This window comes from Equus przewalskii, chromosome X (assembly GCF_037783145.1).
Source record: "Equus przewalskii isolate Varuska chromosome X, EquPr2, whole genome shotgun sequence".
Taxonomy (NCBI): Eukaryota; Metazoa; Chordata; class Mammalia; order Perissodactyla; family Equidae; genus Equus; species Equus przewalskii.
In genome coordinates, this window is record NC_091863.1 from 30,768,846 (window position 1) to 30,796,340 (window position 27,495).

The 27,495-nt window shown below is 41.2% G+C and overlaps 2 protein-coding genes across 2 annotated transcripts in view; both read left to right on the forward strand.

Moving 5' to 3' along the window:
* Positions 1–9,688, forward strand: part of LANCL3 (LanC like family member 3) — a 94,836-nt gene extending 85,148 nt beyond the window's left edge. Inside the window, exon 5 of the mRNA XM_070606310.1 lies at positions 396–9,688. Coding sequence (XP_070462411.1) covers positions 396–555 — 160 coding nt within the window. The 3' untranslated portion in view covers positions 556–9,688. The remainder of the gene's footprint in view (positions 1–395) is intronic.
* A 1,119-nt stretch (positions 9,689–10,807) lies between these two features.
* The window catches only part of XK (X-linked Kx blood group antigen, Kell and VPS13A binding protein), a 46,874-nt gene continuing 30,186 nt past the window's right edge, over positions 10,808–27,495 (forward strand). Inside the window, exons 1-2 of the mRNA XM_070606308.1 lie at positions 10,808–11,287; positions 18,179–18,441. Coding sequence (XP_070462409.1) covers positions 11,043–11,287; positions 18,179–18,441 — 508 coding nt within the window. The 5' untranslated portion in view covers positions 10,808–11,042. The remainder of the gene's footprint in view (positions 11,288–18,178; positions 18,442–27,495) is intronic.

A 27,495-nucleotide genomic window follows, 5' to 3' on the forward strand; every position in this document is an offset into this window, starting at 1 on the left:
AGAAACAGCATATTTACTCTTTTAAAGGAAAAGTCATATATCAGCTTTCTTCTAGTCAAGATAAATAAAAAGATGGCTATTTATCTGTCTTTTTTACTTTTAATTATTGGATGACTGAAGGAATGAAATCCTCAGAAAATACCAAACTGCTTTGCAAATGTTGAAAATAGCTGAATCTGCTTGCCAACATAATTTGTTGTGAAACATACACAATTACATAATGGCTTCTCTTTTTTTTAACAGGGGAAAAAGGCTTTCTTAAAATATTATACAATTCTGGAAAGAAAATGATGCTAAAACTTTAACTTAGCAGAGAGGAAGAAGCAGCAACCCAAGGCCAATAATATGGAAACACTCAAGTTAAAACTGTTCATATTTTCTTCTTCTTCTCTTAGGTTTGCTGAATTTTTGTTTACCGAGGAATTCAAGGCTGGTTCTCGGGTCCTTGAAAGTATATACAGCTTGTATGAAGGCTTCTCCGGGACGGTGTGCTTTCTGATCGATCTGCTGCAACCCAATCAAGCTGAGTTCCCTCTCTTCAGCGTCTTTGTTTAGAAGGCTTAATCTCCCACTGTGGCCCTGCAGAAGTTCCTTGAGATTTCCTGAGCCTACTCAAGGCAGTTTCCACATAAGCCACATTCAATGGTATCACAACCAGGAGCCTTAACATTGCCTCCAGAAGGAATGAAGGAAGGGAGAAGGCAGGTGAAGGTAACATGATACCAGACTTAAGGGAGAACAGTCTGAGAACCTCAAAATAAAGATACCACAACTCTTCTATTCTAAAAACCGCAGAGATTTAATATTTCACGGAATAGACGTGAAACCAGAGACCAGAGGAAAAAGGGAAAGAGAAATGATCTGTTTTTCAGTTATGGCATAGAAAACAAAACTGAAATGTGGACTATGGCAATAAAATGCCAATACCTTTGCAATTGGAAAGAGAATCTGACCATTTGTGGGTGCCCTCCACCCCTAAATTCAGAAATAAAAACTCAAAAACTAAAGTAATTGCCCAGCTGAAAACTGCTAGGAAGAATGAAGTGTCAGGTTGCTGAAGGACAAAAAGGGAACTCTTGGTTGTCCTATGGCTTTACTTATTGAAATTCATGATTTTTACTGAATGGATAAATTTGCATATGAATCTCTATTTTTTATCATTACCCTGGGCACTTTAAAGAAATCATATCATAACTTAGTTTAAACCCTGAAATTTGAAGTTTCCTTAGGCCTTAGAGCATCTCTTTTACTGGTTCCTTTTTCTTTCCTAAAACTCAATTAAGTAGTGAAATTTGTAGGCTAGGAAATACTGTAGCAAATGTTGCTGTCAAGTGTTTTTCTCAATTTGAAGCGTGAGCTGTGTATAGTCTATTGTTAGTAATTTTTAAAACGCCTATGTAATCCCTATGAAGCTATTAGCTGAGCTGTAAAATATACTCGTGGTAAAAAATCACTCATCTCAAAGGTCAGGGTAACCACTACAAAGCTGTGTCATTTCTGCCTTTGATGGAATACTGTGTTCCCTGGGGCAGGCAGACACTGGCCGAGAAAGAGGCTAGTGATTGTGAAAAGAACATTGCTGAATTTTATACTATTAGATTAAAAGATGAGTGAATTCCCTGGCTGATCACCTTACCTTCCAAGACACAGGCTCCACTAGAAATTGTCTACAATACCCACTGAGCCAAGGTGTCATATTAAATTCAACCCTGCTGTAAACACATAGAAGTTGTAAAACTACTTCAAGTAAATAGTGAGTTGCAGAACACTGTAGGAGTGTTTGTCACTTTAATACTCAGAACATGAGTTTACTCTTTTCCTAGAATTTGGCCACTGGCAATTTCATATACTAGAGTGAGGAGGAAATTGCATACTGTATAAAATTTAACAATTATTTAAATACTTGCTAAATATTTGGATATATGCGATAGATGTAAACTATATATGTGTATTCTACATCTGTCCCCATGTGAACCCCAGCACTTATTTAGTTCAGTAGTTCCTAACTTCTTGATTCAGAGATGAACTTCGGAAAAAGTTGTGGAATACTCTATTGCCTAAAAATATTTGTGTGTGTGTGTTGTTGTATGTGTGTGTGTTGTGTTGGCATGTATGTGTGCGTGCCCATGTGCTTGTGTGTGTGTGTGCATGCTCATTTTTCTGAGAAGAGGATCTCTAGCATTCATAAGATTCTCAAAGGATCTGTGGCTGAAGAAAGATCAGAACCGCCTTTGTGTATTTAATGACTCTGTTTATGTTTGGAGTCATCAAAACAAACGAGGACAAAATGGTTTTGAAAATCATGCACCTTTTTAGCTTACTGTTTCATTTTCACATCCTTGGATATAAATATATAAAATTGGCCTCAGTTGTTCATCTTTGAAAATACTCTGGTTGGAGCAATACCACATAAATAGCAGATTTTGGATGACTCCCAAAGTTGGGTTCTAGAAGTTCTTTCATGAATAGTCAAGGACCTCTCAGAAAGCCTGAAGGCAAAATGCCTTCTGCAAAGTAGTCTCCTTTTGGAATGATAGTGGTACCTGCTTTTCACCATCTGGTTTTAAATTCATTTCATTTGACCCCTGTAGGCTGATGGTAATAAGCATCCAGTATACAGGACTTTATGGAACACATGCTTTTCTCCTCGTCCAGCAACCTTCGAGGTGATTTAGGTAACTGATCCAAAATCTCACAGCTAGGAAGGAGCAGAATGAGGATTCAAACCCAGGGCTTCACTTCACAAGTATACTCATTCAGTATTCTAGACTAGCATCTGGGGATACAGCAGTGAACAAAATACCCCTGGAAGTTACCTTCTGTTTCTGTTTGCTGACCCTTCCACCATTCATCCCTGAGACCTAAAACCTAAAGCACTGAGAAGTGATAATCTAGCTCAACATATCAGTTTCATTTCTAGAACTTCAGAAAAAATGGACTCATTCCTGCTCACCCGCCCTTTTAAGGTTCGGTAGGGCAACTATGATGTTGTTGTGCTGACCATTGTAGAAAGGCAACCCTTTTGTGTGTCAAATCCAAGCAAAGGCCGTGTTTGGGTGTGTCTTTATGAATTGACACCTCGGTAAATTAGAAACAAAGGTAAGCTTGTTTAGCACTTAAACATGTTGAAAGTTTTCATTTTCCTGAAAGAGTAGAATTACAGGTTTGGGATGGTCCTCTTCTATCTTCTTTTCCCAAGAAGAGGGAAAAAGACCCTGAGTGCTGCTATAGAAAGGTGTGGCATGTCACTTCTTATTTAATTAACCAACTGCTTACCTTCTATGTAGTAACATTCTTTTTTGAATAGTGCATGTTGTCTCTTGAAGGCCACAGGAGCATTTTTCATCACCACTAGTATAGCTTTAATGTTATTTACTATATGTGGCATGAACAATTATAAACCCTGAAGGTAACAGTGGAAATATTTGAGGATAGATTGAAAGAATCTCTCAACAATGAGGAGACTGCATTATGCTTTGAGAACAGGAAGTTTTGGAAAATATTAAAACTCTGTATTTTGTTTCGTTAACACAATTACATATCTTCTCTTCCACACATAACCCAAAATATTATTTATCTTCATTTCTCCCAATCCCATTTCAGTCATCAGTTTCTACTTTTTTGTTTCATTTGTAACTTGATAACTGAGAACAGAGGTTTGACAGCATATATTTCCCTGTGCTTCTGCAGGTAACTCACTGCACTGTTAATACTGTTCACTTTCTGATAACTCAAGAAGCAGTCATTTTCTTGGTCTATGCTAACTTGGAACTCTTCCATGGTAATTTATATCTTTAACTTTCTTTGACACACTAAGGTTTTAATCAAGGTAGTACTCGAGCTGTTGCAATTTCTGTAGAGAGCAAATCTCAGTAATTTCAGTGCAACAAATATAAGTTTGTGATTTATAACCATGTTAAGGAAATACATGATTAAAAGGAAAAACCTATGTAACACAAAGAGCTCTGTGTTGGAAATCTTAAAGCCTTGCTCTGCCACTTCCATGGGCTACTCTAATCATCGTCATCATCATCATGCTCTCCACCTCACAGGGTTGTCATGAGGGTTGTCAATGATAAAATGGATATAAGAGAGATATGTAATATGCAGGTCCTTTATATATTTAAAAAGAAACTATATTTTAAGTACCTACTATGTGCATAGAAAATCATGCTCAATGATGACTTCAAATAAGCGTTTCAGCCAAATGGAATCTCCACACGTGAGTGCAGTGCTTGGGGGTCTGGATCACTTGCTGGATAAAAGCCAAGTGTTTGTGTTTTATATTCTAGAAGCAATCCTGACTATAGCATTTGAGCCTCAGAAGGGTCTGAGTCACTGGGGCTTAGTACATAGGAATACACTAGTTTAGCTTGGGAGCTCCTTTTAATGCAAATATTTATTTTGCTTGCTGGAAACAAAAGATTACAGTGCCAATAATGAGAAAAGGAGCTGGTAGGCTAGGTCTGCAGAGCAAAAATGAACCGGGAAATAAAGTAGTTTTGGTTGAGTTTAGTCTGCACTTTAATTCAGGCCTCAGAATTGCATGACATATAGCAATAGAAATATACTCTCAATTGCATATAAAGCCTTCCTTTGGGAACCTGGGTATTTATTCAACACTGTCCCAAATTAATGGCTAAATGACTCAGCCTCAGATTCGCCAAGGCCATGTGATCTTGGCATAAACTTGGCAAGGAAACCAAATGAGAAGGGAGGTAAAGGGGTGAGTGGGGGAAAGCTTGCTGCAGCTCAGCATCTCAGTGTGAGTTGTGGATGCATGTTTAATTCTGCTAAACCCGGTGGCGTAGTGGATAATTTGCATGCTCCACTTTGGTGGCCCTTTCAGATCCCAGGCGCAGACCTACGCACTGCTTATCAAGCCACGCTATGGTGGCATCCCATATAAAAAAATAGAGGAAGATGGGCATGGATGTTAGCTCAGGGCCAATCTTCCTCAGCAAAAAGAGGAGGATTGGTGGTGGATATTAGCTCAGGGCTAATCTTCCTCAAAAATAAAAGAACCAGTCATCTTACTCATGTGTTTTATTGCTTCCTGGGACCTCTAATTCCGCCTCCCTCCCCCTACTTCAGCAACTTCTTGTCTGTCTTCTTCTCTTGAAATAGTACATTCTGATATGTTTTCTTCCTGTGTCTGCTTAACCATGTGACTCTCCTTTCGCCTGGGATGGCAGGTCTTATCTCTTCCATCCATGTCAGTTCGTAGCTAAGAGCTCCAGGCTCAAGAAGGCTGGACTCACCTCTGGACAGAAGGGCTGAACTCAAGGTCAGCAGCAGCTGGAGCTGGGCCCATTCTGCAGTCAGTGTGGCTGTGCATGAGAATAGAATGGCGGCTGCGTTTGTCCTGCTTCTCCTCCATAAAGAAACCCAGTCACTTTCTTTGTACTGTTGTGGGAAGAAAAAAAAAAAACACTTGATTCTACGTTAAATATCTGGGCCTCCTGCATTATCATAAATCTCATACTGAGGGTGTCCTCTCTCTCCTTGTTTCTTTAATTGAAAGTGCTAATGAATTGAGGCCTGATGGATGATGTCTTTAGGGTTTAAAAAAAATATGTTTTTATTTTCTTAAAGTATTGAACTTTGTCATTTCCACCTAGACTTTTCCACAAATAAGTCCCTTATCTGCAGAACTTCCTGCATTTTCTTTTGACTTTGTGTACCTGTTACTTACCCCTCTGAACTGAATTTGAAAAATTATTTAAAATGAAAACCAAATCATCCATATCTCTGTTCTTTGGGGGGTCGGGGTTTGGTGGGTAGTAGGATTAAAAGAGCAGACTGTCCTTTCTTTTCTTGCCTTTCTCCTCTCTGCACAATATCAAGGGACAGAGGGAAAAAAGATGCACGAGGCTTGACTGCCGCAGACTGTGAAAACAGTTTGCAAGAACTTCCTGTTTGTTTCCTCTTTGGTTTTCTTAATCCCTGTAGGAAGTAGTTTTTGTGTGCGTGTGTGTGTTTGTGTGTGTGTGTGTGTGTGTGTGTGTGTGTGTGTGTGAAGAGAGCAAGAAAGAGACTGGCTTAGAGTCAGTATTACATATGAAGTAAAACCCAACATTTAGCTACTAGATATATCTTAGTGAATAGATATATGCAAGCATAAATTGATTCATGAATGTCTTCATTGTATGTTAACTGCTGTCAAATAAATTAGCACATAATTAATGAGGGCCCTAGTTACACTTCTAGTTGTCTATCTTAAGCATTCATTTTCATTAAAACTTTCTGCCAGGTTAAAGCCATGAGTAGCCATCTGTAGAAGATAACAGAGGTGAGTTTCACAGATAGAGCCACATAATTTTTAAATTTTCTAGTGGCCACATTAGAAAAGTAAAAAAAGAGGGAAATTAATTTTAATAATGTATTTAACTTTGTATAGCCAGAATATTCTCATTTCAGCATGTAATCGATATAAAATAATGAGATACTTTACATTTCTTTGTGTGCTGGTGTATATTTTAAACTTACTGCACATCTCAAATCAGACTAGCCACGTTTCAAGTGATCAAGAGCCGCATGTGGGTTGGCTACTGGACGGGACAGCACGGGGCTAGCATCCCCCTGCTGTTTCATAGTATTGGTAAGGTCTTATGTACACATACAGCTTATGTATGTTTTTGTTGTTACAAGAGAAAATAGAAACAAAACACTGCATATTATCTGAGTACTGTGGTGTTTCCCCAAATGCGGAACACTAGTCCTGAGAGCTGCCTTGTGGAAAAATAGACTCCGTGATTGAATAAATTAAGAAAGGTCTATTCTTTTATCCCCTTTTGGAGATTTACATGGTGCATTAACATATCACAGACTCTGAGAAAACTCTCCTGGATAAAGAAACCTGTTTGAAGTTGTTGAGTTCTGTGTCTGTAAGGTTCAGCCTCCTGATTGTTGCCGTTGCTTGGCTACCACTATAAAAACATGGTTAGTCTGGCATGGACGGTTATGGTATATTTGTTTTTTCTGCAGAGCAGGGCATCTTTTCCTCTACTCCCCACCCAAGGCCCATTAAAGATACAAGAACAGTGGTTCTGTCAGAGAGCATTAATCCCTATTAATTATCTTGCCCTCACAAAGTCCTGAGGTCATTCTTTACTACACTTTGGGGACAAGAATTCTGGAAATTGCCGCAAGTGTCTCTACATAAGAAAAACTTTGTGTCTTGCCTTCCTTCCCCACGCTTTTTGGAGCCTGTCTCTACTTATTCTTTGTATTTGGAATCACCCAAGAGCCAAGATATATCTTTTTGTTCTAGAACCACCTTAAGTTGAAACCAGCAGATGGCTTTAATATCTTGCACATGGACATAGATCTTCAGAAAATACCCAAATACACACCTTCCTCTCATTCTTTCAGAGATTATGAGCACTCTCAAAAGATGAGGAAGAACCATCTGAATCTGTATATGTGTAAACACAGAATACAGTTTCTTAAGTAGAGTAATACCTTCCTGCTGATGCTTTCTTTTTCTATTTTGTGTGGTATTTTACATGCTTTAGTATGTACTGTTTATGTAAAGTGTGTAAAGTGCTGTGACTTAGCAATCAGTTTAAAGAAGATGTCGACTATACTTGACAACTGTCAATCTTTAGCAAATGATCTTTTTGCCTTTGTTTTAGTGGGACTTCTGATGCTGCCCCCATAGGTTTTGTTTTACCATCTGTGCTTCAGTGGCAATTACCAGTTAAATAATTTCTGTTGCTGAATTTGGTCCAAGTTGATTGTGGTAACCCTTATATGTGGATGTATTCAAATAAGAAGATTGATTTAAATGATCAGTTTTGTCTCTGTTTTTTAGGACTTTAGTATTTCAATATTAGAGATATCTTCTGAAGACTGTAGCAGCAGTAGATTTTTTTTTGCTCTTGAAAATGCAAAGTATACCATGAGTTTTATATAGACTCTCCAGGAGTAGGAGTGGAACATTCTAAGTGCAAAAGTTTGGTTTTAGAATCTGTCTGATAAGGAAGGGCAGCCTATTCTCTAAAAAGGTAACAGCCTTGCCCACTTTGAACATCTCATGGAGCTCTACTTGGACAGGAAGTCTGAATTTTAATCTCATGGATTTAATGGCACTAAATTAACAAAAATTTTTAAACTGGATTTTGTAGAATCGAATTATTAGGGGAAACACTTTGCAAAGCCATAGAGTGGAGAATAGTCAAGCACCACATGTTAGTTTTAGAATGTGCATTTCCCAAGTAAATAGAATTTACTTCACCAAAAAGATTTCTTGCACAATTCACAATACTTAAGAAATATGATTGTATCATTGGAGAAAAAAGGCTCACCTTCCTAATGATACATTTCATATTCACTAATAAACTAGTGCAATTCCCTAATTATTTTGGGGGGATACAAAAGAATAATCTGTCAGTAGAATGTAACTGCTTATTCCTAATTGTATCTAGGAATGAAAACATACTATTATTCAAAAACTATTGAACTTTTAAGAACTGCTCAATAAATTAGTATTATATTAAAATTATACTCTTTGCAATACATTTACCTCAGCAGAATGCAGAGTTAAAGACATAAAATTATAAAAAATTTACCAAATAATAGAGATTGGTTATTATTACTTTAAAATCCTACTGATTTCCATTAGCATTAAATCGAATACCAATTATCTGTTGTATATAACTGAAATTTTGAAAGTCTTGCACACAAAACGAGAGGCTTCTTCAAAAATGCCTTTTTGGCAGAAACAAGTTCTATGACCTCTTGCTAATTATATTTCTTTAGGGGTACTTTGAGACACTTTCAAAGACATATCTTTAGCTGTTAGGTCTAAATTTAGAGCAGAACATTCTGTCATAAATTTTACTATATCACAAAATGTTGGGGGTAGTACTATATTTTATAATAAAACCAAATTCTCAAGTATTCTGGTATGTTACATATTATGATACCAAAAAGCCATTTTCTATAAGTCTATTATTGTGTATATAATATTTTAAGAAAATAATAGGTATTTTAGTCCTAGCAAGAAAGTGTGATGCAATATGTGACATTACATTGATCTTTAGTCAAAATCCATTTGGGAATTTGACAGGGAAACTAGCAATCATAAGCTCGAATGTATACGTTGTTCTCAAGGACAAAATGGCAGATGATAATACATAAAGACATAGTCAGTGGGGCAAGTTATCTGGTGTGCAGACTGAGAAGGATCAACTTGCAAATGCTCATCCGGTTTCAGCTTTTGTTCTTGGTTGTTCCCGGAGGAGAAGTGTTACCGTGAGTCGATGTTGCCTCTCCTTCACATGGGGCGTGTGCTCCCAGCCACTGCACGGTATAATGAAATCTCTTTGGAAGCAGGATTGAATCAGAAGCTTAGAGATGTACCTTACTGTTTTTAAAACTGCTGTTACCATGTTCTAAACACTGTGATCTTTCCCAATGTGTTTTCTGTATTAGTTTTGTACTGTAGAAAATAATGCGCCATAAACTGGAGTCTGGAGTGTTTAAAGCGATGTTATTTATTGGCTTATCGCCCCCCCCCCATATTTATGTGTAGTCTACTTAATAATATAAAACCTGTGATATCCTTTGCCTTAAAATAAAATCTAACACTAAATATTGTGTGCTCTAATTAATACTTCTAAGCTACGAATTCATTTTTCCTTTAAAGCTTAAGACAGTGTCAAATAAAATATTACAGAAATACCCTGTGGAGTGTTGCTGCCTATTCTGTATTTGTAACAGTGTGTGTATGTTGATCCAGGACATGGAGGCCTGCTGGGTTCTATAAATAGACATTAGTAATCCCTTTAGAGAATGGGCCTGGTACCTCTCAGCTGTTGGCTGAATCCTCCCCTTAACCCTTATAAATAGATTTTCCCATGCCACACAAGAATGAAGAAAAACAGCCCTTCATGTTCTCTCCTACAATTTTTGTCTTGATTCCTACTGAATCTTCACATTCTATTTGTGTTGATATCATTTTACTAAATAGAAAAATGCCAGGGATGTCTGAAGATGGATGGAATCACCTAATTTCAACAGGGAAAGGGCCATGTTAGGAACAGGTTAGGACCTGAGTTTGAGAGAGATTTAGTGACTTGCTCAAGCTCTGAGGGACAAGGGTGGGCTGAGGCCAGCCTGACGTCCAGAAGGTTGTGACCACTTCAGTGACTGAAAAGGAATTGTGTCTCGGTGACACACACCAGCAAGCAGGGGTATGCCTTGGGCTAGAACACTGTTTCCTTATTAGGCCCTGCTCTTAGCCCTGAGTTAGTCACAGTAACAGAGGGATAAACTCTGTAGGCAGTTTTTTTGGGGGAGAGAAGGCGTTGGCTCCTAAGGCTGATCTCTCATGCTGTTTGGCATTGGAAGCAATACTTCAGACCACTGTATTTGGAAGACCGAGGGGCATGCTTATTTGGCCCAGTGAAAAGGTAAATCCTGGGGGCATGACAATACACTTGTACTTTGAAAAGCATCTGTGTGGTCTGGTTATTTTTAAAAGACCGGCAACGCTGGCCCTTTGAGCAATTAGGCGTTCGCTGGGCCCAGGAAATAGAGACTGGGCAGGAAAGACGTCCAGACCCCAATTCTGGGCCCCGGTGGTTTCAGGTTTTCAAAGGGATGTGAAGGGGTTTCCATCGCGAGCGCCGGCCTTGGGGCTTTAGGACCCAGCGGCTGCGCGCGGGGCCCGCAGGGCCCGTTGTAGCCTTTGGGGCTCGGGCGCGAGCTGTCGCAGGGCAAGGGTTCGCGACCCGCCAGAGGACTGTCGCCGCAGACACGCCGCGGACGGACACTCTGGCGCGCGGGCGGCGCACGGTGCGCGTGGGCGTGTCCCAGCGGGGCCGCGCTCCCAGCCCTAGCGCAGCCGGGTTTGTCGCCCCCAGGCCCGCTGCAGCGCCGGGCCCGCCGGCCGGGCCGCCCGCCCGCCAGGGGCCGCGGCGAGCGAGCGCGGGAGCAGTCGGGGCCGGGCATGCCGGGAGCCCCTCGGGCCGACGCCGTCGCCGCCGCTACCGCGTCCGCCAGCCGCCCCCGGGGCGCGCCGCCGCCGCGCGGAGATGAAATTCCCGGGCTCCGTGCTGGCGTCCGTGTTCTTGTTCGTGGCCGAGACGACGACGGCGCTGTACCTGAGCAGCACGTACCGCTCGGCCGGGGACGGCATGTGGCAAGCGCTGACGCTGCTGTTCTCGCTGCTGCCCTGCGCGCTCGTGCAGCTCACGCTCCTCTTCGTGCACCGCGACTTCAGCCGCGACCGCCCGCTCGTGCTGCTGCTGCACCTGCTGCAACTCGGGCCCCTCTTCAGGTGCGTGCGGCCCGGGCCCCAAGCTGCGGGCCGGGGCCTCCCCCCCACGCCTGCCCCGGCGGAAGGGGGCGGCCTTCCGGGAGGGACAGGTGGCTGGACCAGCGGCCCGGCCCAGGCGGGCCCGCGCTGCTCCTCAGCCCCACCGCTCCGGTCACAGGAATGCGACGGAATCCTGGGAGAGTGGGGATAAAGCTGGGGCGGACCGCGTTCTTCTGAGGTCCGGCATAGGCAGTTGCCAGTATTCAACCGCATCTGACCCACCAAAATGGCAATTTCGTGCGGTTCGAGCTCATAAAATACAAGCTTTTTCTGCGATCAGGTGAGCTCTGGCAGGATTGGCTTGTGTCGTGACAAACAGAGCCTTGGGAAGTGTGTTCTAAATCGCTCTTAGAGCAAAAGGATGTGCAAATGATTTAATTCGACTTAATTTATCAAACACGTGGAGTTTGCTGTGTGCCAGGCGCTGTTCTGAGGGCTTTACAAATATTTATTTAATTCTCATACAGAACTCTAGAAATCCACGCATCATTCTTTTCTCTTGGTGTGGAAACATACGGGGTTGTAGAAATGTCTTCGGTCCTGCCTAACTTATAAACATAGTCATTGAAGCTGGAACACGATGTGCCGTGAAGACAAAAGCTTGCCGTATGTTAAGAAATGAAAAACCGTTTGTGACATTTCTGGAAATTAATTTTTATTAACACAAAGCAAGTAGAAATACATGGTAATGTAGACTTTGGCTTATCTGAGGACCATGAAGAGAGTTTAAAATGTGTTTTGGTATCTTTCATCCCTGTAGGGAAAGCAAAACAAAGGGTTTCTATCTGGTTTAGAAATAAGTTTATAATACTGAACTTTGGACATAGGTGATAGAGGAATTCACAGAGATAGGAAGGCCAGAGATGCACCTCAGCTGCCAGAAAATTCAGCTAGCCAGGAACCTCTCCTACCAGGAAATCTCTCTCCCTCTCTCCCTCCCCTCGCGCGCGTCACACACACACACACACACACACACACACAAAGTTCAGCAGCAAGATAGTTTACAGAGCCCTTTTATAAAATTTTGCACTTCATATTAAAGTCAACTGTCCCAGCTGACACTCGGAATACTGACTTATAGTTTATACGTAGTCAGAACAGACTTGGTGAACTAGTTTCCCAGCCTCCAGAAGCTGCAGAACCCGAGAAAGGAAGAGAAACAGGTACACTGGTGGGAGTAAGAAGTTGCTACTGATATCCTGAGCGCAAGGGAAGAGCTAGTGGGAAAGAGAGAAAGGGAGTGAGGGGAATTTTAAAAGTCCTGCAACCTGGAGCCATTTAGTCAATAGTTAGTTCTCCCTGGCCAGGTAGGCCACCGCGTCCTGATTGTATTCCTGCTCAGTGAAATCAATGTGATCTGACTTTGGGCAAGGCATCATCATTTCTTAGCCTCATCTGTAAAAAGGAAACTCATTGCTCCTGATGTTTAAGTAAGGGGACAGAGAAAGGGGAACTGACATTTCTCAGATGCTTGTTGTGCTCGCTGGTTCGGTAGGCGCTTATATGCCTCAGTTCGCTGAATCCTCACCATGAAGTGGATGCAATTGCCCCCATTTTATAGATGAGAAAAATGAGACCCCCAGACCACATTCATAAGGCTTCTTAGAAATGGAGTTGGGTTAATTATGTTCCCTACGATCTGTGAAAGAAGGCAGAGGAGTGTAGAGTACATTTTCTCAGTAGTTCCATCGGAAATTTAGAAAGTTTGGTCATCTTGGCAAAATTTAAAAACACAACCTAAATAGCCATCCAGGTAAATGATAATACTCTATCATTACTGACATTTAAAATGTTTCTAAATACCAAGAATGACCCAAGACAAAGCTAATGACATACTATTATGTATAAAAACAGGATGGCACATTTAAACCTGAGCTCAAGGAAATATACCAAGTCATTAAGAGTGGTAATTTCTGGATGGGGGGGGGGTTATGGGTGATTTTAATTTTCTCCTGAGAGATATAGAAAAGTACATCATTTTCTCCTTTGTTATATACTTCTCTACGTTTCAGTCTTTACAGTAAAAGTATTTTAACTTTATTAAAGAAAAAATTTGGTGCTTTGAAGAGATAGCTTCTCAGCTGTACAAAAAGTTTCAGCACCATAAAAAGACCTATTTCCAGAAAATTCTGAAAGGGTCATTATCTTGGGGGAACAACAAAAGAAAACAAAAAACAAAGCAATAAACAACCCCCTTCCGTCAAAGAGGACTCTCTCGTTCTAGCGTAGCTGATTTATTTCAAGGAGATATTGGACCCACGATCTTACAGCTGAGATATGCAAAATGTAGTTCCATGCCTCTTAACTTCCAGATGAAAAGAAAAGCAATTTGATGTTGTGCATCAGCATGACTTCATATCTTATTGGAAGTTCTTCCTGCTGACTCTTTGATTCTATTTTAACTCTAAGACATCAGCTTTACATAAAGATCAACATTATTTCCCCCAAACAAAGGAGAGCCCTGGTGTGTTTCTTTTCCCTCCTTATCAATTGGACTTAGTAATAGTTTGAAATTGTTTTTGGAAAATTTCGCTCTTTGGGTGGGCACTAACTAGCCAAACTCATGTTCTTTTTACATGTGATGCTGTTTTTGAATTCGTTCAGTTAAAAAAATGCAATGCCTAACACTGTAATGGTTATGGGCTAAAGACTACAAACTAGGCTCTGCTCCTTCTATGCTTTAGGGAAGCATCGCGAGAGCACCATATTTCATTTATGTCAGTGGGATATTTAAAACTGTAGTTTCAGTTTGTATGATTGTTTCCTCATTAAGGCTGAGTGTGCATGATATGAACATTGGATAATGTCTTGAATTTGTTTTTTTCCCTATTTGAAGGACAATCTTATTGTGAATGATAATAGATATTCTGGAAAACCAGAGGGGGGAAAAATACCTCTTAACAGTAACAATAAAATTTATCATTCTTTTGCAGTTATGTTAATTTTGTAAATTGATTGGGAGAAGGAATAAATGCAAATGAGTTACAAGTTCAAAGAATTTTCCTCTATTTTTATTTACTGGTATAATGAGGAAAAAAAAGTTCATGAAAATCTGGGTTTATAAAATAAAAGCTAAAAAGTTCCAGTAATTTTTTACAAAATGTTGTAAAATGATTCACTGTAGTATTCCTCTGTACTAAACTTTCAAAAGACTTTAAAATAATAGCTTAAATTTGAAGAGAGCAATTTTTTTTGCTCTGTGAAGTGCTTCTTATGTCCAGTGTTTAATTCCATCCACTGTCAAACCCTGTGAGCTTAATGTCATTATCTTTTTTTTACAGTTGAGGAATTGAGGCTCAGTGAGATTATGCAAGTGGCTTTTCAAAGGTCACATGGCACTTTCTCTTTAACCAGTTTGGTTCTTGTGTAGCCTCGTAGAGCATGTGTGTCATATGAAGATAACGTGGCATATAGGAAATCGTAGTATTTCTTTTGAAAAAGTATTTTTATTGACTGCCTTAGAGGGTCTCTGGCACCGTAGGTTATTTATGCTGGCACCAGTATGGATGGTTTCAGCTAAGGAATAAACTCCTTCTACTATGATGCTTGAAAATGGGACCAAGTGAAAAGAATGGATCAACCTGCTGATTATCTACATTAGGGGTCAGCAAATTATGTCCCACTGGCCAAATCCCCTCTACTGCCTGTTTTTGTAAATAAAGTTTTATTGGAACACAGCCATACTGTATTGTCTATGGCTGCTTTTGTGTTAACAGTGGCAGAGTTGAGTAGTTGCAATAGAAACAATGACCTGCAAAGCCTAAAATATTTACTCTTTGTGAGTACTTTCAGAAAGTGTGACAATGCTTAGTCTACATGATACTGAAAAACTACCTGGAATGATTTTGATGAAAATATTTAATTTACTGCTACATTTAGACAGCCTCTCAAGCAAAAAAAAAAAAAAACCCCAAAAACAAAACAACAGATTTGGACTAATTGGATGAGTTTTGCAGAATTCCAGGAAGAATAGTAGTTTGTTTCTCATCAGTTTTCTTAACCAGTAATGACAAGAAGTGGAAGTCTTGGAGCCTTTCACAAATTTATTAAACACCTGCTATGTGTCAAACTCTGTGCTAAGAAAATGTATTAGTTGGGAAAAAGACTAGATTATGAGGGGGTCCACCTCTCACAGGACCACCTGTGTGATTACCTCATTCTGGGGCCTTCTTTTGTTTTCATTGGTAGACACTCAAGTTTCATCTTGTCTACAGTTCTGTAAATGCTTCCCATTTAATACAGCTCCCTCCTCAGCATCAAGAGATTTGCTTTTTCCTCTGAACCTTCATTTCATGTAGCTCTTAGCATGGGCTGGTCTTGCTTTTGTCTGTTTGTTTTCTTAGTCTTTAAAAATTCTAAGCTTGATTTTATTATTCAGGTAAAACATATTTGTTGTTAAAATGACAGAAGAGCAGAAAACAGAGAAGCACAATATAAGAATAAAAAAACCTCTAATTCGACTGCTTAATGAGAACAATTCTTAACGTTTTGTATATCCTTACTAATATTTTTATAACCGTAGGCTGGTAAACTGCCTCTTGGGGAAAAAAAAGCCCTGATTTGTAGTGTTTGTTCATTTCTATCATGAAATATTCCCATGCTGGCTTATTTCAAGCTACTAGTTGTTTAACAACTGGCTCACAAAATTCCTACCGATTTAACAGTGTCTTGAGTCAGTATGAGCCAACTCAAGCACTCCACTGTTTATGTGTCTCTGTGTGTATGTGTGATTTGTATATCTTTTTATATATGTAATTTTCTTTTTACAAAAAATGGAATTTTCTATATATATTCTATTGTAATTTACTCCTTTCACTTACTAAGTATAATAAACATTTTAATATATTAGATGTCTGTCTATACTATCAATTTTAAGGACTGGATAATATTTCTTTGGATACATATATTTATTTGATCATTGTTTAATCAATGATTTATTTAATCCTTGTTTTAGTTTGAGACCTTTAGGGTATTCCTAGAATTTTGCTATTACAAATTATGCTATGATTCAAATTCTTGCAGTAGGCGCTCTTTCTAAGTGAGTTAATATATGAGAAATATTTTATAAACTGAAAGTGCTATATAAATATAAGTTGTATTCATTATTTATTATCCTTACTATGTGTACGTTCAGTTTTCCCATTCAGATTGTGAGCACCTCTAACTGAGGCAGGGGTATCCAGCTGTCTTTGCATTCTTCACAGCACTTAGCAAAGTGTGGCTGCATTCATCACATATTTGAGAATAAAGACCATGGTCAGTTTATTCTGTCTTCTAGTCCTTGTTGTCGTCAGGGGCCCAAGAGTGTGAAGTTGCCAGGCCTCAAACAGTCCTCAGTCATGGATTAGAGTTTTTCCTCAGAGTAAATTCAGGTGGATCAGCTGGACTTGAAATCATAACCTGAATTTCATTATTTTCAGCTGAATAAATTGGTCCAGGCTGTTTTATATGTTTTCATGTAATATGTTGAAGTGTCCGTGACCCCACTGGACAAAGTGTAGCAGACAAACCTCTCTCTCTCTCTCTCTCTCTCTCACACACACACCTAAACCGCTATGTGCCTTCTTTCTCCCAGGAACAAATGAATGAAGGTAATAATCATAAAATATGTCCACTTTGTACTCACCAGACAGGTTCGTGCATTTCCTCTCTTATTTCAAGTTTTATTCTTTCAAATTGTAAATGTATTCTTGTTGACGTAGTTGCCTCAGGGCGACAGTACAGTAAAATAAGTGAAGCCATAAAATTTCTGGCAGCATTATAAGGTGGTTATAAAAATTTCCTTTAACAATTTTTAAACCTGAGGCCACGAGCATTTTTCTTATTCCTAGGAAAAAAACATTTTTTCCATATGCAAAATTTTGAACATGCAGAAGGCAACTTGAAAGAACTGCATAGTGAACACCCAAGTACTTACCACGTAGATTCCACGATTAACCTTTTATTTCACACATCCATCCATCCCTCTATCGATCCATCAATCCATTTATATGTGTGTGCACTTCAAAGTAAATCGCACACATCAATATGCCTCCTCCCTCCCCACCTTCCCATGCCATTACCTAGAAAGGAAAAGCCAATTTTAAAAGCCAGGTATTCTGTCGGTCTGAAAAGGCTCCATCTCTAGCAGGCTTGAAATTCCACAAAGAAGACATAGCTGGCAGGCCTCCAGGCAGGATTGACTTTAATCATGTCCCATAAGCACCTGTGAGAGCAGAGAGATAGGTAATATATTGCAGTCTTCCAGGGGAATGCTAGATGGCAGGCTGCTCTGTGCTGGGGGATCTCCCAGCAATATCTGCTGCTTTAACTAAGGTGATTTCAGGCCTCTATTGGATGTGGAAAAAATAAGTATATGTCTGTGTGTGTGTATATATATATGTGTGTGTGTGTGTAAACACACATATTGTATACCCATATACTATATTATCTCCATAACAATGTGGCAAAGTAGGTACTATCTCTGCTTTATAATTGGGGGAAAGGGCTCAAGGGTTAAATGACTTGCCCAGGGCTGCACAGCTGATAGGTGTCAGGAAGGGAAAGTGAACATTTTTCTGTGGCTCTGGAGGCTGAGCCACTTCCCATCTCTAGTTGGTTTCCTTGCCTCAGTGGCCTTTAGTGTCACCTCTCAATTTGATTCATACTCGGTTCCAGTTGGCCTGCTGGAGGGCCTCAAGAGGACTGCATGCTCAGAACCGGTCCTTGGATTGGATGATTTTGGAGGAGGGGCTACAGTCCAGAGCAGCCTAGTCAAGGCTTTGAGAGTGAGGCGAAGTGTAAGCAGGGTAACTGAGAAAAGACAGAATCCTGTCTGCCTTTGATTATCATGATTTGCTGATTTGTTTCCAGGTGTTTTGAAGTTTTCTGCATCTATTGTCAGTCAAACCACGTTGAAGAGCCTTATGTCAGCATCATCAAGAAGCGACAGATGCCAAGAAATGGCCTCTCAGAGGAGATTGAGAGGGAAGTGGGCCAAGCAGAGGGCAAGCTGTTCACCCACCGATCTGCATTCAGCCGGGCATCGGTGATCCAGGCTTTCCTCGGCTCAGCCCCCCAGCTGACCCTGCAGCTCTATATAAGCACCTTGCAACGGAAAGTCACTATCACGAGATGTATGTATATTTTTGATTTGTGCCTGCATTTGGGGATGAAAATGGGGAGCAAAACATAAAGTTTGTTTTGTTTCAGGGGAAATTCATACGTCTGTGTTCCAGTTACCAAGCTCAAATCTTAATGAGTTAAAATAATAAGTGTTTTATTTTGCTTAGGAATCTGCAATTTGGGCAGGGCTTAAGAAGGCTCACTTGTGCCCCACTGTGTGTCAGTTGGGGTGGCTCATAGATGGGGGGGCTAGAATCCCTGGAAGCCTCATTCGCTCACATTTCTTGTGGTTGATTCTGGCTGTTGCTGGAGGCCCCAGAACTTCTCCATTTCTTCCCTCTGTGTAGGCTAGTTTGGGCTTCCTCACAGCTTGGTGGCTGCTTTCAACAGCGGGTGTCCTAAGAGCTAGGGAGGGTCGGGTCGAAGGATATCACCTTTGTGATCCAGCCGTAGAAGTCATGGGACATCACTTCTGCTGCATTTTCTTTGTTGAAGCACTCAGGAGTCCTGTCGAGGTTCAAGGGAAGGGGAGGGGAGGAAATTCTGACTCTTGTTGGGGAATGGCAAAGTTCTAGAAGTTCACTGCTGTGACCAGTTTGCAAAATACAGCTTTCTGTAGGCTGAAAATATAGCTGCCAGAGGCTGGGCCTCTTCAGATTTTGCCTCTGTCATCCGGTGATCATTCTCAACCATCTGAGACAGTTGGTTGTACCAGCTCCTTTGTGGTGAATGATGGAATCAAGAGCACTCTCCTGCCTTCTTAAAGTCCGAATGGGTATCTCAGCTTTCAAATGAACAGAGTTCTCTAACCTTTGGGCTATTCTCACGCCATCAAATGGAGGGCAGGTTTTGGATAAACCTGATTTCAAAAAAACCTCTACATGCATTGGACACAAGTGAAAAATTTTCATACGAAAAGAGGAAATAACCCCCCCCCCAAATATTAATATTGTGGGCAAATAAAAACCAGGTATTCTGGTAAGTTATACTATATAGATAAGCAAAAATGAGTTAAAAGCCTTAAGTTGAAGAAAATGCATATTTAACATAACACTGAAATTGGAATTTTTTAAAATAAATCACTCTTATTAATTCCCCTTCCCGCAGGATTATCCTCTTTCCACCTATATTCTTGGCTGAATGGTAAAATGTCTTAATTTACGGCTAAGTCACAGGGTATTTGCGTGTCACAGCTGTCTCCGTTATCCAGGTTACCTCAGAGTGACTATGATTCTTAAGGTACATCAGGACCTTGAGATGAAGTCTTAAATCTTGGTGGATTAACATTTATGTGAAAATGTCTGCCACAGTCCCAGGCAGACAGTAGCTGCTCAATAAATATAGCAGCATCCTTGTTCTCTAGGACTTCTAAGTGGAATGGGCATTGACCAAGGTGAGTCCTCTACATGCCACTATCCCCTTGCCCCAGTCCATTGTTTTCCCATATGGCCGGGACACAGTGAGAGACCAGATATAGCAACAGCCTGTTTGATTTTTATAAGTAAATCCAATGTATTCTTTCCTCAAGTTTTTGAAAACAAAGATTGTTTTGTAGTTCAGAGGTTGGCAAACGACAGCCCATGGGCTCGATCAGATACTACTTGTTTTTGTGAAATTTTATTAGAACCCAGCCTGCCCTTTTATTTACCTATTGTCTATGTCTGCTTTTTTTTGTTTTGAGCAGAGTTGAGTAGTTGCAACAGAGAATGCATGGTCCACAAAGCCTAAAATATTTACTGTCTGACTCTTTACAGAAAAAGTTTGCCAACCCTCATTATAGTTTTTCCAACAGAATTCTTTTCAGGAAAATAAAACCTGTCTCATAAAATGTCAGTGTCACCAAGAATATCTGTGAGATGTCCCCCAAGAACTTGGAAAAATATAAGTCCTCTGAGAGTTAAACAATAAATCAAATATATGTGGAGAAAGAAAATGGACATGGTCCTCTTAAAAATATAGATGGCTGCCATTTGTGCATGTCCTCACTAACCCTAATCGCTGCCCTAATATATCTGGGGAAGGAATCCCTTCCTCAGACGGGGAGAGGCAGGTTAAATTGGAGCACAGGCTGGGGTGTGTCACAGAGGCAAACATTGATAGTGTCTATCACATGATTAGGAATGCATTTGATGCAAGGGACGAACACTTGACTATAAGGTTAAACAACCCAGGGTTTGTTTTGCTTATCTAACAAGAAATTGGAGAGAGGCAGTTGCTGGCATTACTTTAGCTGCTCACAATGGCCAAGTTTATGACCCTGCAATTCTTTCGGCCTTTCTCTTGGGTTGCTACTGCAGCATCAACCATCATAGCTGCGTTCAAGGTAGGAAGAAGGGGTGAAGGCAGAAGGGTGAGTGTATTTTTCCTTTAATTAGTAAGTAAAAGCTTTCCCAGAAACCTCCCTAATAGACTTTATTTAGGTTTCATTGACCAGAACTGGTTACATGGTCACCTAGATGCAAGAAATGCTAGGACAGCCGAGCATAAGAATGATTGCCCCATTGGCTTAGACCAGTATTCCTCAAACTTCCCTGATGACGGTTAGAGTCACCTCGGGGCCGGCGGGGGTCGGGTGGCTTGTTGAAAATTTACAGATTACCAGGCCTTATCCCTGAAAATTGTGATTTGTCAGGTCTGGGCTAGGAGCCCAAGATGTCTTTTTATTTTATTTCTCTTTTGTGTTTTAAACAAGTGCTCTGGGTGATTTTTATCATCAGCAAAGTTTGGGAACACCGCATTTAGACTAGTCATGAGCTGCCTAGGGTTAGGCCCATTGCCACCCAGAACAAAATCATGTTTTCTTAAGATATAAGGGCAAGAATGGATATTAAATAGGCAGCTAACTGTATCTGCCATACCATGTAAACAAGGTCCAGACCAATAGAAATGTCCATTCTTGACAGGAGAAGGACATAAAGTCCATCAGAACCTGACCCTATTCAACGTTCAAAGTCTATAACCTTCTCTCTCTGATTCTGTGCTCACTGAGCAAACATTGATGAATTTGGCCTCAGCAGAGCTTGGCCTCAGGGAGAGAAGTTGGAGCCAGCCACAGGGTCCACTGGAGAGGTTTTTTTAAATTGCAGTATAATTCATATAACATAAAATTCACCCTTTTTAAGTGTACAATTCAGTGGATTTTAGGATACTCGCAATGTTGTGCAATCATCACCACTATCTAATTTTAGAATATTTTCATTACATTGAAAAGAAATCTCATAGTCATTAGCAATCATTCCTCATTTCCCCTCCCCCAGGCCCTGGTGATCACTAATCTACTTTCTGTCTCTATGGATTTGCCTATTCTACTATTTCATTTAATTGGAATCATACACTATTGGAGAGTTATTTATCATAGTCAGTGAATAATGGACACTGATTATGAGCTTTAGTCTTAGGAGAGTTTGACCATCCTGAGACTTCCAGGGTCTAGTCAGCTCTCAGCAGGGGCATGATCAAGTCTGTGGACCTTGGAGGATGCACTGGACTGAGACCCAGGTGAGCACACCGAGGTACTATGCTCCGTGAAGGCCCCTGCAGCCTGCCATTTGGCCTTCCCAGATCTCAAAATGCCCTTCTTTCTTCCACTCAAGGTGGTAATATTGATAGTAATAATAACTGTTGCTCAAACCCTTGATTGGTGCCAGGCACCATGATTGGTATTGTTATGTTCATTTTCACAGCATCCCTGTGAGGTAGATAAGATTATCTCCATCTTACTGAAGAGGGAAATGGTACTCATTGTCCACCAGAGGAGGGAGAATTTGGGATTAGATTTATGTGAACTTAGTCATAAATGTGATGAATAGTTATTGAATATGTTCTGTGTTCCTGACCCTCTGCTGGGCTCTGAGGATAAAGTGGTGAATAAAGTGGACAGGCCCCTGTCCTTTTGGAAGAGGATAGACAAACATGAAACAAATAATTAGTCATATATTGATTTTATTTCAGGCAAGTCCTGCAAAGTGAAAGTCCTGTGTGAGGGTATATTGGGAGAATCTAGCCAAGTCTGGGAGATGACGGAAAAATTCCCAGAGGAACTTAAGTTTAAACTAAAACCTGATAAATGAGGAGGAGGAGTAAAGTCAAGGTAAAGCAGGGAAGAGCTTTTATCCCAGTATTATTTCAAACTTTACCCCTGAGACAGTGGGAAGGCATTGATGAGTGTTAAACAACACTGTGTCACAATCAGGTTTAGTTGTAGAAACTGATTACTCTGCAAAATGGATTGGAAGGGAGTGAGGAGAGAAACAGGGAGGCCAGTCAGTGGGCTGCCACAGTTTTCAAGATGAGGATGGTAATGGCTTGGGCTGGAATAGTAAGAGTGGACTATTGGAGCAATATTAATGATATAAAAGTGGAACGATATAATGATTAATTGAATGAGAAAGTGAGGCAGAGACGTCAAAAATGGTTCCCAGGTTCCTGATATGGGCAGTTGTAGCCATGAATCCCCATTTGTGTTGGTGAAGCATCCTGGAGAAGGGACAGGTTTGTGAGGTATGTTTTTGCTTTCAATTTCAGACTTTTTCTTTAAATGAACATGTTTTAAAGATTCTATTTAACTTATTAGGGAACCGGCAGATGTTATAACCAACTCAAAAGAGAATCCAAAGAACAGACATAGGGATAAAGGCTTTACATGAAGATTGAGGAGTGGTGGGGAAACCATAAAGGAATATGCATAAGAGGAATTATCGTCAGGTTGATTTCACTTATACCCCGCCTCATTCCAGAAAAGGACTTGAGAAGGGGATTATTAGCTAGTGCTGTGTTGCTCTGTGGAGCATGTCCTTCTGTCCTTTCTTGTGGATACCAGGAAATTAAATAGTAATAGTGTGCAAAACCTACTCTCTGGCCTAAGACAGGCAATTCAAGAAGTTCTTAATGATTATTACTAATGAATTGATTTATTTATAAATTACTCCATTATAAACATATTTATTAATCTCATTCTCAGGTGAAAAACCCAACCTGTTTATGATCATATATTTGATAAGAGTAACAAAGAGTTATCAGTGGCTGAATACATGTTTTAAGATGTATAATATATTCTATGTAAATTCTGTCCCAAATAATAGACTCAAAAGTACATATAATTCTTATAAACACTTTCATGTGCTATGTTAAGTTAAAAAAAGTCACATAAAGTGTTGTAAAAAACCTCTCCCCTATGAGTGTCAACATCTGAGAATGTCACCTACTCATAGGATCCTCCAGGGCCACCCTATGCAGCCTCCTGGCCTGTCAAAGAGGGCTGGTCACAGGCTGCCCAGCCGGCTTCAACAATGGGATCAGAGGACCTGGGTTGGCTGTCCCAGTTCACCACTTTCTGGCTGTGTGATCTTGGACATTCATCTGTTTCCTCTGACCAGCAGTTTCCTCATGAGTCAAATGGGGATAATAAGAGTTCCTCCATCTTCGGGTTTTCCCAAAGATTAAGTCAACACATGTCAGTAAACTGCTGTGTGACACACAGTGTGCCCTTAAAAAATAGCTGCATGTATCTCCCTCCTTGTAGACAAGATATTTAGGTGTGCTTCCCCATGTGCCGCTGGGCCTGGTTCTCAGGTGGTTGCTGGATGTTTAGGCCACTTTGTGGAGAGACAGAAGAGTGCCATCAGAGGAAGAAGGCAGAGGTGCATCCAGGAAGCAGACAGTCCTCACCCTGGTTTCCTCTCTGCTCCCCTCTGCCTGGTGACTCACCGTCTCTCTGCCTCCTTCCACCATTTATTAAAGCCTGGAGCTGGCTCTGCCTTTGCCTACTTCACTGGAGGGTCCTGAGAATAAGTGTTGGGTTATGCTTAGAGCTTGTTGGAATATGTGCCTGTATAAATCCAAGAAACTTTTCTTGCCGCATAATGCCATCCCACCAGATATTTACAGAAGCCTGGTTGTCAAATGTCCACCCCACAGATTTGTGCTTTGTTCTAGAGAGCCATGAAGCCCTCCCAGCCTTAGCCAAGTTCAGCTGTTCAAGATCTTCTGTGCATGTGAGTCGGGAGCAGGCCTCTCCCCAGCAACTGCAGGTGGAGAGTCACCTTCAGCTGATCACATGAAAGCACCAGCTTTGCCACCCCATCCCTGAAGTGGGGCATCTTTGTGTCTAGGGCATGGTTTCTCATATTCCAGTGTCCTTCAGCAAACAGGGAGTGCCTCCAGGGTGGGCAGTGCCAGGGAATCAGTCATTATACTAAGATCTTGATATGTTGGTTGATTAAATAGCTGTCCCACATTAAAAAAAAGAACAGCTGTGGATTTTGGCTTATGGCTATGGTTCGTTCTAGAACTAAACATCGTGTCCTGGATACTTCTCTGGAAGGCACACCTGAGGAATTAAAGGCCGGAGAAGCCATAGGAGGTGGATACACCATGTCGAGTTAGCAGGTCTTTGTGGTCAGGTGTCACCTTACAGTCCATGCAGTAGTAGAAACTAATGGTCACTGTGACACCTGTAGGGAGCCAGGCTTCCTGGGCTCCTTCAGACTCTCTGATGTCCCAGGTGGAGTTTGGAGGTTGAGCTTTAATGACCTCGTGTTGGCAAGTCCTCGGCAGAGTCACACGGATGTGGGAGAAGGAGGCAGAGCAATACTGCCATCCCTTTAGGAGTTGTGCTCCAGCTGTGCTTGTGGATTTCACAGGAAGCAGGGGGCCACAGTGAGGATAGCATCGGTCTAAATGCGGCACCTTGCCAAATCCCCCTCCTACACGTGCACGGGGGTCCCACACTCAGGGGAGGAAGGTAGGCGGAGAGTGAGAATCACTGCCCTTGGGAAAGGATGAGCCGCCCAAGTTTAGACTTTTTGTGCGTTTCGAAAAGATGCATAGGGGGATGGTGAGGAAGGATTTGCTCTAGCTTGGGCCCTGCGGAGAAGACACCATGAGAAAACTAAAACTGGAGTGAGTAGGGACAGGGGCTGGGGAGGGTGTGGCTTCCAAACCAGGCCTGTGATCAAAAGCAGTGTCAGGGGCAGGCACATGACCACAAGACACAGGTCAACACAGGAGGAAACATCACGTATGAGAAGAGATGAACCCAAGAGTCGAGCCTGAGGGAAACTTGGAGGGTAATGTTGGTTTGATGTTGGTGTGAACCCACGCCTTGAAACTAGGCTGGCCTCCCACTGAAAGCAATCTCTGGAGACAGGCATTTTGAAGGCCCAGGCTCCCCTCGTCCCTGAATCTGATAAATCCTGCAGGATGTGGCCAGAGGGAGACTGCCTGACTCTTTAGAAAGGGCCTTTGGACCCTCAAAATAGGATTAAAAATGAGGGACCTGGGGCTGGCCCCGTGGCCGAGTGGTTAAGTTCGCGCGCTCCGCTGCAGGCGGCCCAGTGTTTCGTTGGTTCGAATCCTGGGCGCGGACATGGCACTGCTCATCAAGCCACACTGAGGCAGCGTCCCACATGCCACAACTAGAAGGACCCACAACGAAGAATATACAACTATGTACTGGGGGGCTTTGGGGAGAAAAAGGAAAAAATAAAATCTTAAAAAAAAAATGAGGGACCTTCTATTCACCTCTAATACATTATTTCCTAAAGCACAGATTGCAAAATGGCAGCTTACAGACCTAATCTGGACAGCAGATGGGTTTGTCAGTCCTACATAGACATCTTAAAAGAAGATTAATAAGCTACTTACATTTAAGAACTTTTTACCTGAGTATCTGGATTTGTGGCTTCTCTTGTGAAATCAAAATATCTGGGCATCCATGTGGTTCCAGTCAACTGAAGATACAGGGTGCTGCCCCATTAAGATCGGGCCTCTGGTTTTCCACTCCTCTCTTTTGGATCTCATGTCTGACCCACTTCACTCACTTATAATAACTGTCTGGCCACTATAGATACTTGAATTTGTTACTCCCACACAAATTAATTCTAAGTTAACAGTGTTCAGAGCGATCAATTGTCTCATTTAATGACAGAATATAGTGCAGTGCTTCTCAAACTATCTTTGGTATAGGGCCAGTATTATCTGTTTTCCTTGTTCTCATTCCTTATGAACTGATATGAGGTCCTATTGTGTATGACTAGTATACAGCTCACATTTGATTCATCACTTGAGTGCAACACCACCAGGACTAGTATAGACCCTGGTCAGTGGATGAACCCACTCACTTAAATATTGGGGTAAAGCCATATTGCTATAAATCTTCCTAAATGCTGACTCCCAATTTTCATTCTTGTAACTGACCAGTAACAAACAGTTCTTTGACAAATACCAGTTCATGACCCGCAGTTCAAATGATTGGGATAATGAATTTGTTCTATTTTATTTCATTCTTTTAGGAGTATGGGTTTAAATCTAAGGACTGCATTTGGTGTTTTGTTTAGCGTTTCTCCTCCAGAGTCCCTCATGAACACAGAAGACTGGTCTTTCTTATTTAGGGTTCTCGAGTCACTGTGGGGAAAATACCTCTGAACTTCTTTTGTTAAAGCAAAATCTGCTAAAGGGACCCAGTGGGCAGCAGGGGGCAGGTTGGATACCGTGGTTGTGAGAGATTTGGGTCCTGAAATAGAAGGATGGATGAAAGGCATGCACCAACTTGACTGTGGAAGAGAGTCTTCAGCATATATTGGGACAAAATAGTGAAAGAAGAGGGAGGAAAACTGGATTCTGGTCTCCTGTAAGTGTGGTTTACTTGGGGCACGTCACCTTCTGTGGTTGTAAAATGAGGAAGTTGGACTAAATTATTTCAGATGTTGGCTTGAAGTATTATAATTACCAGTCTACGATCTTTTCCTAAGAAAAGGTCTCTACTGAAAGTGAGTAAGTGGAACTCAGAGGACAGGGATTATTTTTTAGGGTCTCCATTTTTCAGCTGAGGCCACTTTGGCCCAGAGATGGTAATCAGCTCTCCCGAGGTCACATGCCCGTGGGTAGAACAGCAAATGTGACGTCCTGTTCTTGTACCTGTTGTTGAGGCCCCTCCTCTCCTAGATCCTGAGAAATGGGCGGGCTCTGTACAGAAAGCATTTAATGCTCTCTTCTGGGAAAAAGAAGCTAAATTCTTCAATGCAGAGATGTGAGAGTCTCTTGGATTTCTAGGAAAGCACTCTCAA